Below are 12,002 nucleotides of genomic sequence, written 5' to 3'. Positions count from 1 at the left end.
GTATCGGAGGAGGCACGTGGTAGTCTGCAGCCTTCCCCAGATCAGCAGAGGGGGTGGAGCAGCGACTGGGACGGCTCGGAAGAGTGGGGTATTGGTCAAGTACAATTTGGAGAAAAGGGGGGGGATGTATGTGTGTGTGTGATCGATCTACCTATCGGTCTGTCTGTCTGTCTGAACGGATTAAAAAAAAAAAGCCCAGGAATATCTAAATTCAAAGAACTGTTACCCCAAAGAAAAGATCATTCTTACCGCACACATTCTTTAACATCCTCATGAAATACTAGAAGTGTTGTTTTTCTGTAAACATACAACATACCTGTCATGTAACGTTTCAAAAATACTCCTTCAAAATATTACTATGAGCAGACGTCCTGCAGCAATGTTGCAAAATGTTTAAACCAGTCGCGCCATCTGGTGGTGGATTACTGCAAACACAGTCTTGCCCTGTAATAGTGACACTGCTGTGAGTCACATGTAAACTACGTAGAGCTTCAGTCTCAACCGGATTGGCTGAGCTTCTGGTACGAGGAATAACTGAACAATATAACGTGAAAAAATGAAATACAGTATGTAAACGTAGCTAAACATCATTTTAGGTGTTGTGAAGTAAAATAATCTATGTTCATATACTGAAAGAATTTGCAGCTCAACCCTCCCCCCCGTGGTACAATGCCAAGTAAAAGGGATCCAGGGTATAGTAATGTACAGTATGCTATGTGTACTCTGAGGATCTGCAGCTCTGACATTTTCATTTGAAGACCTCACCATGCCCTCAGACTCGACCGTTGTGTTCCCAGGTTGCGTATTGCCTTCAAGTGGATGGTACGCGCCTTCTCCGGCTATCTGTCCACTGACCAGCTGCTCCTGCTCTGGGATCGCATCCTGGGCTACGATTCTCTGGAGATAGTTGCAGGTACGCCAATACGAGGCCTACTGCCAGCCAGAGCCTCCGCTGCCCTTAATATTATTTCTAATGATTTATTCTCCCTCCCTCTCTCTCTCTCTCTCTCTCTCTCTCTCTCTCTCTCTCTCTCTCTCTCTCTCTCTCTCTCTCTCTCTCTCTCTCTCTCTCTCTCTCTCTCTGCCACTCCCCCCCAATTCTTCACCACCATTCTCCTCTCACCCCTCCCGCACCACATCCTGTCTTCCTCTGCTCCCCTCTGTCTCTTTCTTCCTCACCCTCCTTTCCTGTAAATACCTATTTATACCCCCCCCACCCACCCACCCCCCAAGTCCTAGCAGCTGCCGTGTTTGCCTTCCGCGCTGAGAATCTGATGGAGGTGACGTCACTGGCTTCAGCTGAGGTGAGTTGACCCATGTGCACTGGTTTGTGTGTGTGCGTGTGTGCGTGTGTGTGTGCGTGTGTGTGTGAGAAACTTTGGTCCCAGACCACCCCCTTGCCCCCCCTCCCTTCCGCGAGAGCCCACGACGGGTTAGAAATAGCCATTGATGACCAGCCAGTACCAGTAACCCAGTCTTCTACTTGCACATGCCTGAGAAAAAAAGCGCTGGGCTGGACACTTAGGAATCCTCACCGCCATAACCGGCTCTTTACACCCGCTCTTCTCCGGCAACTCTGCCGGCAACTATGTCCAGCGTCTCCTGATCATCACGGACGGGTCTCCATCCAGACCTCCCGTGTCCACCGAAATAGAGCAGGGTGGGGATTATTACGCCTCGAACCCAGCGTGTGTCTGTTAGCAGATACACACTCGCCATGTTGCCGGGTCCGATGATAAATTACTGTTCACCTATCAACATGTGCCGTGTGAACTGGGCTAAAGGTGCGGCTTATTGCTCATGTCCGGATGGCCACACGCAAGGCAGTTTTGCGCTCGTGCAGATTCGTGTCGTCCATTGAGGCGCTGTTACAGTAACCGGTAAGGTAAATCTGCAGCCTCTGTGCTTTACAGCCACACTGTGGTCCCGCTATCCTGTGACCCAAGAGGGAACATAAACCATATGATGACTCGTGCACCTCTCGCCCCTACTCTTCCCCCATGAACCATCTGCCCCTCGTCCCCCTCCCCTCCCCGTGGGGGGAGTTAATCCCGGCTGTAACACAGGGGGCGTCAAGGTTGACCTGATGGTCTAAGACGCTGCCTGGCACTCTCCGCTATCTGCTTGCTCATTTACCAGCTGGCCCGACGGAGCAAAGATATCATAACACAGTGCTCCTTCCCTTATTTTTAGAGCCCCGAGCCCAGCATTGAAACATTAGAACCCCCCCCCCTCTGTAAACATGAGAGGGTTCCTAAATTTAATCTGCGCCCGATCCCGAAAGGCCAGGGTGGGGAGCGGCGTATCCCTGCGCGTAACCCGTCATCCGTCGAGGCACCTGCATCATCAGCATGCACATTGCTCAGCACAGTTCTTTTTTTAAATGCTGAAGCATGTTTCTCAGAGGAACTTGATGTTCTGTCTCGGGTGCTCGCTGGGTTTGGTCAGAGGGGAGGCCGTTGTCGGCTGGTGTGCGTGGTTTGTTCATATGTGTGTTCAGTGTGCGTGGGCGTGCACGTGTTTGCGTGTGAGCCACGATGACAAGTGGGTTTTCTGATCTGCGTTTTGTTTGACAACCTCACCGCAGGCCGTCCTCGCCGACCTCTCGACTCTGAAGGTCATGCCACTCATCCAGATTTTCCTCTTCGCCACCGCTGTCTAAGGATGGGTCAGTGTCTGTTTGTGTGTGTGTGTGTGTGTCTGTGTGCGTGCACGCATACAGTACATACCACTTGGGCAATAACGAGAGACCACAAAAGAGCCAGTCCGCCGCCATGCTGCTCCCATGCTAGCGCCATCGATCATCTATTGAGGGTACGACCTAATGTCTGACCACCGGGGACATTCCCCACTTTAATAATTACTCTTGCATAAGGTCAAGAAACCACCCAGACCCCCTCAGCACGCATGCTCTATAAATAATATTGACCACGTATCATGTTATTAGATATTATACGGTATGTAAGTATAGCCTGCGGACGAGCAAGGCTACCATAGTCTGCTTAAGCCATATGCCCTGGGTGTAAGACGATATGCACGCCAGGGCTCGGGCCAGCGCCATAGCTCATTAGGACACCAGTTGCATGAAGCAGTTAATTGTGTTGCGATAGCATCATGTGAGAGAACAACGGCATCGTCTCCGAGCCCGTTTAATGAAGTGTTAATTAGATTTCGCAGCTTACTCTGCCCTGTCGCTGCCGCATGTTAAAGCACCATTAGATAGACGGGGCCGGCTGATTAGCGAGAAGACTGGAAGTTCTACGACGTGCCACCGCTTTGGAAAACAGCGGAAAGCCACAGACGTCTGTGTTCCGCAACTGTTGTCGTGAAAAGGTTTTGAGTTGTCTGTACTGCGGACGAACACCGAGAAACACCTCATGACTGCTTTCTAATGAGAAGAGCGAGCTCTTTGACTCACAGTATTTATTTTGTTAATTTATGGAAGTCTGTTTTCTGTTGTTGTGTTTTGAATCTTCCGTGCTGCATTTCATATATTGTCCCTCACAGGTGCTCTCATTCCCTGTTTTCCTGACTGTATTACCCACTGTAGTATTACTCCGTGACCTTTCTTTTGAATGTTTTCGAATGTGGTTTTGTTGTTTTTTTTTTGCAGTTTCAGTCTTAACAATATTCGTTGCCAATCAATGCCAAGATCACATTTCTGGTGGATGAAAAGTTGGTCGCACCATTAAATGACACAGCTGATTTTTATTAACTGCAATAAATCTGTTTTGCCTGCCTCATGATGACTTCTTCAGCACAACACAGCTGTTGGACAGACAGAGGCACTGAATCTGGTCACAGTCCCTGTTTGATCTGGCGTGGTCCCTCGCTGAATATCACTATTATGTGAGAGGGTAAATATTTGGTCAGGGCGCACTCCTTTTAACTCCGGCAGTTCACTGGAGGCATCGAGCTGGCAAGGATGAAATGGAGAATTGACAGGTAGCAGAGCCGAGGCCCTCTGTTCAGGCCTCCCTCCCGGCATCTGCTGTACTCCTCCCTTCCTGTTGGCAGCCGTTTTCACTGCGGCCCCCCGTGTGCGCATATCGAATTATGCTGCTCACCTCTTTCAACCCCCCCCCCCTTCTGTCTGTCTGTCTTTCATGCTGGTCCCAGCTACATCTGCCACCTGTTTACCAGGACTATCACGGCCGGCTCTGTTATCTGTCATGCACCTCCTTTGGCCCCCGCCGAAGCTTGACTCCCACTGCAGCCATCATCTCCCACCACATAGCCCATCCAAATGCCGGCCCCTCCTGGTGGCTGATGTGTTGCATTACAGGGGTGTCTTGCCTTCTATCCATCATTGGTGTGTGACTGGCCCCCGCTGAAAGACGTCTTGTAGATGGCAGTGTCAGGTTGCCTGGCTTCTTCAACCCTGTCTTTACAGTCAGTGTATATGCATTTGGAAAGTGGCACGCTGAGGTTTTGGCCCCTAATATGATATTGCATGATAGTTAATAGGTTAAACTGTAGATATGGCTAGCTTTAGGGATTTTAAGCCATAACAAAAGGAAAGTTTTTATATTTATATAAATGTATATAATTTATATAGAAATATATATAAACATATAGAAATATATAATTTATATGTTTTATTTACATACATTTATATTCATACAGTGCATCCGGAAAGTATTCACACACCTTCACTTTCCCCACATTTTGTTATGTTACAGCCTTATTCCAAAATGGATTAAATTACTTTTTTTTCTCGTCAATCTACACATAATACCCCATAATGACAATGTGAAAAAGGTTTTGTAGAAATTATTGCAAATTTATTAAAAATGAAAAACTGAAATATTGCATGTACATAAGTATTCACACCCTTTGCTATGACACTCAAAATTGAGCTCAGGTTCATCCTGTTTCCATTGATCATCCTTGAGATGTTTCTACATCTTGATTGGAGTCCATCTGTAGTAAATTCAATTGATTGGACATGATTTGGAAAGGCACACACCTGTCTATATATGGTCCCACTGTTGAAAGTGCATGTCAGAGCAGAAACCAAGCCATGAAGTCAAAGGAATTGTCTGTGGACCTCCGAGACAGGATTGTATCGAGGTACAGATCTGGGGAAAGGTACAAAAAAATGTCTACAGCTTTGAAGGTCCCGAAGAGCACAGTGGTCTCCATCATTCGTAAATGGAAGAAGTTTGGACCCACCAGGACTCTTCCTAGAGCTGGCCGCCCAGCCAAACTGAGCAATCGGGGGAGAAGGGCCTTGGTCAGGGAGGTGACCAAGAACCCGATAGTCACTCTGACAGAGCTCCAGCGTTCCTCTGTGGAGATGGAAGAACCTTCCAGAAGGACAACCATCTCTGCAGCACTCCACCAATCAGGCCTTTATGGTAGAGTGGCCAGACGGAAGCCTCTGCTCAGTAAAAGGCACATGACAGCCCGCTTGGAGTTTGCCAGAAAGCACCTAAAGGACTCTCAGACCATGAGAAACAAGACTCTCTGGTCTGATGAAACCAAGATTGAACTCCTTGGCCTGAATGCCAAACGTCACGTCTGGAGGAAACCAGGCACCTCTCATCACCTTGCTAATACCATCCCTACAGTGAAGCATGGTGGTGGCAGCATCATGCTGTGGGGATGTTCTTCAGTGGCAGGAACTGGGAGACTAGTCAGGATCGAGGGAAAGATGAATGGAGCAAAGTACAGAGAGATCCCTGATGAAAACCTGCTCCAGAGCGCTCAGGACCTCAGACTGGGGCAAAGGTTTACCTTTCAACACGACAACGATCCTAAGCACACAGCCAAGACAACGAAGGAGTGGCTTCAGGACAAGTCTGTGAATGTCCTCGAGTGGCCCAGCCAGAGCTCAGACTTGAACCCCATTGAACATCTCTGGAAAGGCCTGAAAATAGCTGTGCAGCGACGCTCCCCATCTAACCTTACAGAGCTCGAGAGCATCTGCAGAGAAGAATGGCAGAAATACCCCAAATATAGGTGTGCCAAGCTTGTAGCTTCGTACCCAAGAAGACTTGAGGCTGTAATCGCTGCCAAGGGTGCCTCAACCAAGTACTGAGTAAAGGGTGTGAATACTTATGTACATGCAATATTTCATTTTTTATTTTTAATAAATTTGCAAAAATTTCTACAAAACCTTTTTCACTTTGTCATTATGGGGTATTGTATGTAGATTGATGAGAAAAAAAGGAATTTAATCCATTTTGGAATAAGGCTGTAACATAACAAAACGTGGGGAAAGTGAAGGGGTGTGAATACTTTCCGGATGCGCTGTATATTGTATAGCATTTTCTATATGTTATCCCTGATTCCAGGCTGGAAAGAGAATTTTAATGTGACAATGTATTTATACACACATCCTTCATTTTTTTTATGCAAAAAAACAAAAACCCCATGATTTTTAAAACCAAAAAAATTTCTTACCAAGTCTTACTCAGTAACTATGAGTCCTTGAGTTTTGTTGCATCATGGCCAAGTGCTGACAGGGCAATATTCATCTAAATGAATGCACAGCTGTATAAAATGAGTCTGTGGCCAAATCGTAAACTATTTATCAGGCCTATGAAATGCATCATGTATTGAGACAAAAGATTTCAGGATGTAACAGTCATGGTGTATTCATAAACTAGTCCAGTCGAGCTTATTTGTGTAGCCCAGAATCACAAGTTAGTCCTGAAGGGCTTCACAATCACTACAATATACAACAATATAGGACAGACACCCTCTATCCATGGACTAAAGAGAGAAAAGTGTGTGTGTGTGTGTGTGTGTGTGTGTGTGTGTGTGTGTGTGTGTGTACCCTCATGGTAGTGTACATAACGTTTGGTGGATTGGTGGAGTAGTTAAACCAGGAATACTTCACAGTGTCTCCTATTGTACTTCACCTACAAGTGTGCACAGGCCAACATTCGACATGAACCGGCTGACCTACATTTAAACTGATAATGAAACTTAAAAAAAGACTTAAAGCTGCGAACCCGATGTTTCTCAAAACATGGACGTCCCTTCTGCCTGGTGATTATTAATGTCCCCGGGGGGGTTGCTGTTTTAACCGATCGATAGCCAAACAAACAAGATGACACCTAAAATATAGGGTTCACGTTTTTGGCCACCCAACCTTACTTGCAACCTGCAACCAACTCAGGACGGTTAAACCTGTGGACCAGGATGACACCCATAACCAGGATGACACCTATATAACGTTTTATTGGACAGGATAAACACACAAAGAACTCTCAACACTTCTTTATACTGTAGCGAATTCGGGGGACAACGCAACCACAGGAACCGCCGCGGCCGGGAAGCGAACCCGTATCGCCCGCACCGCAGGAGACATCGCTAACCGCTCGACTAAAGAGTCAGACCCGCGAGCCAGTGGCCAGCGTGTCTTCTTATCCATGCACGTTACACTACTATCTCACACTTGCACCGAATCTCTTATAAATCCCCACGGTATCGTTTAACCCAGCCACTCTACTCTGTGCAGTATCCAATAGCGGCCTACTTAGTATTTATTGGGTGCTATCAATTTGTCTCGTTTTTCCTCAGTCACTCATGAGTTCATATTCCCTTTCGAGACGCAAGAGTGGAGTTACTCCACACGGGGACGAAGACACGACCAGTCGTCTTGTTTTGGCTTTTAACCCAAGGCCGCCATGTGGAGGGGGAGCGGAGGGGATGTTCAGAACTGTCGATAGCGCACCAGGTGTGTTAGCAGACTCGTCAGTGACGTCAGGTGGGCTACTGAAAGGGGGGGTAGGTATCCGTCAGAGGAAACCGGAATATACGCCACACACACACACACACACTCAGACTTAACGATTTTACTAATTGCTCTCCTGATGACGTCATACTTGGCGCGTATCAGCGGGTGTTTGTTTCCGTGCTTTACTCGCCATGTGACGGTTCTTAATTAAAACCGAGAGCTAGAGGGCTGAAAACGCCCCTTCGGTCGTTGCCGGTGAGTCATGGTGATTTTATTTGATCTCGCCAAACCAAAATTCCTGCACACTGCGACCCTGACCCGTGATGTACGATTCGTCCTTGGCCTCCCGCTCGTCAATTAACAGCTCAGCCCCCGGAGCAGGATGGGACCGCCGTTTCCCGCCTCGCAGAGCGTCCTCGGGGTGGGGGGGTGGGGGAGGATCCTGTTGTCAGGGGCAACCAATCACACGCTGCCATGTTGGGACGCGCTGACCAATGGAGGAGCGCGGCAGGGAGAGAAACTTGGGAGGGCCGGCGAGGAGAGTGGGAAGTGGAGAACAATGGACCGGCGAGCGTCGCGTCACCGTGACGAGGGAGGAAAGAAAGAAGAAAAAAAAGAGGGGAGGGGTGGAGAGAGAGAGAAGAACACCCCCGAAGTTTCTGACGAGGATTCCTGCGCTTTGGACGCAGTTCAACATCCAGATTCGACTTCGGCGCAGTGTCGATACAACGCTCGAGTTGTACGCGTCACTGGCGCGCTGCACCCGACGTGTAATGAATACAATAAGTAGTAATGGCGCTCAGTGCTGCATGACAGAAGCCATAACTCGCCACTGCATCATTTCATAAGGAGTATCTTGCACGGTGTGTGTGTGTGTGTGTGTATAGGGGGGGGGGGTAAATTTGGTCCCTACTGATGTCAAAACGATTTGCATACTGACTTCCGCCCTCCAGGCTTCCCCCTGCATCAGCCGGCCAGCAGTTGCTATGTCGGGAAGACACGGGATCATACGGAGCCACCAAAGCCCGACCTGAACTTCGTATAGAAAGTATGTACACGTCGCCCGCGACGCGATATAGGTCGAAGACGGATTAGAAGCGACGGGGGAAATCTGCAGGGAGGAAGAAGAAGAAGAAGAAAAAAAAATCATCTTGTGTTTCTGTGCAATGGGATTTGCCGCTTTGGTTTGAAGAGGCGGACCTCCGTCAACACGCTGCGCGTTCAGTATGCTGAAGCTGTCGCCGATGTTTGCATACTGTACGTGGAAGTACAGAGACTATCTGGTCCTGACTCGCAGGCCTACATAAGGATCTAATACGACACTTGCCGCCGGGGGGGGGTCCGATAGCCTACGGATTTCCACGGTACCCAGGCTGAGGTTTCGCCTCTTGTCTGCGTGTTTTTGCTGTCGATAAGGGATTTTGTTGGGCTTTTGTGCGTGCGTGCGCGCGCGTGTGTATGTGTGTTTGTATATGTTTCCAAATAGGCTGCATGTGCACCCCCCCTCCCCCCTCCCCGTAGGAGTTCTCCTTCTGCAAAAAAGAACCGGTTTCGTAGATTTGTCTGCATTTGAATTCTATGAAGTCGGGAGCTGAAATGCATGGAGGGTTCGGTTGACGTAGTTCCCAGTCACCCCAGTAATGTATGGCGCTTACCTCTTAGGGGTTATACTGGAGTTTTTTGTTTTTTGTTTTGGGGGGGGGATCTCATAAACCAGTCTGCCCCCTCTGACTACCTTTGCACAAGAGGATATAGTCTACATGTATGTATCGTAGATTCACAATGACTGCCTTTATTGTGTGTGCGTGTTAGGCGGTAGTGTTGCCGAGATCTAGACTGTTCCACAAACTGCTGGATCTTAAAGTTGGTGCATTTTTTTGTGTGTGGGTTAAACGGGTCTGTCTCTTGTGGCACGACGTGTTCATTGACTTTGTACCAAAAAAAGGCACATTTGGTGACTGCGCATTGTTTTGCGTGCAGCACCATCCAGACTACACTTGCACATTTTTTTTTTGCTCCTCTGGGATTGCCCATACTTGCTGTAATAACCTTTTTGTTGTTTTTTTGTTTTTTGCACGGATAAGAAGACGCATCAGATTTCTTTTAAAAAAATGAGTTGCGTCCACAAGATAGTGAATCTTCTGCTACGTGGACTCGTCATCTATGCGGTACTGGGCTTGGAGAGCGCTTACTCGAATGATCTCCCCAACCAGTCGACTGATGCTTCAAACGTGGCCAGCGCAGGTAAGGGAAATTGCACTGTTACACACACACGCACACGCGCACACACACACCTGCCACTGTTGTTTTTCACGTATGTTAACTTCTGAGAAATTTCTGGGAATGCACATGCAGCCTGCATAGTCCTAAACCGGGAAGTGATTGCAGAATCCCCCCCCCTCTCTCTCTACACATTGCCGAGGAATGCCGGCACGACTGGAATGCATGATAGAGGGCAACAGTGACACGACTATTTACTGTAATTGTACTAATCAGGTATAAGCCGATGACAGGAGGCTATGCGGTTGGGGTGCAACTCTTTTTCTTCCTCCTGCAACACTGACTGACTGGCTGATTATTCGAGAGCCACATGCACCTACACGGTGGGTTGGATAGATGACACAGATGGATTGTGGTTGTGGGACGATGATGCATCATGGGGATGCCGGTGCAGCCTGTAGAAGAAATGCCCTTGGCTGTAAACGAAATAACCCCTCAGATCAAAGCACAACACTCACCTATCTCCATAAACCGGCTGTGTTTGGCTCCATCTGATTTTCCTCCGGTGTTTTCCCCACATTATGGAAATCGGGTGCTCATGTTCTCCATAAAGTCAGGAATGACTGGCTTGGACATCAAAGCGCTCGGCGTGCAGGGTATGTCAGCGTATATTAATATGTTTAAGAATACGGTCCGTCACGTTATGTAAAACATGACATTAATTCAAAACCAGTTTTTGCGTAATAGCTTCTCAAATATTTCAGACCTCATTTTGTGAGAAACGTTAGGTAACACATTGTCACTGTCATTGATTTAAACGTCAAAATTGTGCGTCATGATATGGCAAAATCCAAATTTCCTCCCGATACAAAGCGATTTAAAGACAATAAATGGTATTGTGGCGACACGGTGGTGCAGTGGTTAGTGTGGTCGCCTCACAGCAAGAAGGTCCTGGGTTCGAGCCCCGGGGTAGTCCAACCTTGGGGGTCGTCCTCTGTGTGGAGTTTGCATGTTCTCCCCTTGTCCATGTGGGTTTCCTCCGGGTGCTCCGCTTTCCTCCCACGGTCCAAGGACATGTAGGTCAGGTGAATTGGCCGTACTAAATTGTCCCTAGGTGTGAATGTGTTGGCCCTGTGATGGTCTGGCAGCCTGTCCAGGGTGTCTCCCCGTCTGCCGCCCAGTGACTGTTGGGATAGACTCCAGCATCCACGCAACCCTGAGTAGGATAAGCGGTTTGGATAATAGATGGATGGAAATGGTGATATTGAATTATTGCCCAGTCCAAAAGGTGGTGACTATGGGCGTATTTTGTTCCTCAGATAACTGCTGATTTGGTTTCATTGAATAGGCTCTAGTTAGACTTTAAGGACCTTTCATTTTTTGGGGGTAGGTCGAACAAACCAAACGACCCCCTCTTGGCTATATGCACGGCATGCATGACGGCATTGACTGCCTCATTGTAAAAGCTAGACCCGTCATTGATGACTGAAGTGGGATTGAAGGTCACCTCAGCCGTGAGGAATTCTCTCCCAAGTCCTCCACTGGAAGGCTGGTAGGTGTTGTGTTCGATGTGTGCCCTCTCAATCAAATGAGATCCAAAATTTAGATTTGAGCTTAAGTTGGCCAAAAAATTGCAAGTTGAGGTCAGAATCTGTCGTCAGCGGTTTTCAGCATGATGTTTTCTGAGGAGATGTATTTAACAAGTGCAAATAGTCCCAGCATAGCTCAACCCCGCCACTCACAGCAGTTTCCCCTTCTATAGGATAAATTTCAATACTCAGGAAGCTCGTTCAGCTGTCAGAAATGCAAATCTTGACCCTTTTGCATTAATCTCTGGCATGGTTTGAAGTGGAATCCATATGTATGGAGATAAATGTAAAATGTTAAAATGAAATATGTATGGTTTCTGGTTTTTCAACAGCCACTATTTGTACAAAACCCTAAACTGACAGTGTTTGAACTCCAACATTGACAAGAGTATAATTAAGACCTGGAATCGAGGATGCACTCAGATTCCTGAAACTTTATCGGTCTCTGCATATGAACACACATCCGCTGTTGTCTGCCAAATCACCGCTAAACCCATGACTCC

At 47.7% G+C, this 12,002-nt stretch overlaps 1 protein-coding gene across 1 annotated transcript in view; it reads left to right on the top strand.

Annotated features, from left to right (window-relative positions):
• Positions 1-3,638, top strand: part of tbc1d19 (TBC1 domain family, member 19) — a 30,687-nt gene extending 27,049 nt beyond the window's left edge. The window contains exons 19-21 of the mRNA XM_056300644.1: positions 798-913; positions 1,234-1,304; positions 2,588-3,638. Coding sequence (XP_056156619.1) covers positions 798-913; positions 1,234-1,304; positions 2,588-2,662 — 262 coding nt within the window. The 3' untranslated portion in view covers positions 2,663-3,638. The remainder of the gene's footprint in view (positions 1-797; positions 914-1,233; positions 1,305-2,587) is intronic.
• The last annotated feature ends 8,364 nt before the right edge of the window (positions 3,639-12,002 follow it).

This window comes from Lampris incognitus, chromosome 20 (assembly GCF_029633865.1).
Source record: "Lampris incognitus isolate fLamInc1 chromosome 20, fLamInc1.hap2, whole genome shotgun sequence".
Taxonomy (NCBI): domain Eukaryota; kingdom Metazoa; phylum Chordata; class Actinopteri; order Lampriformes; family Lampridae; genus Lampris; species Lampris incognitus.
The sequence above is the reverse complement of the archived record's forward strand: the minus strand, read 5'-3'. Positions and strand labels throughout refer to the sequence as shown.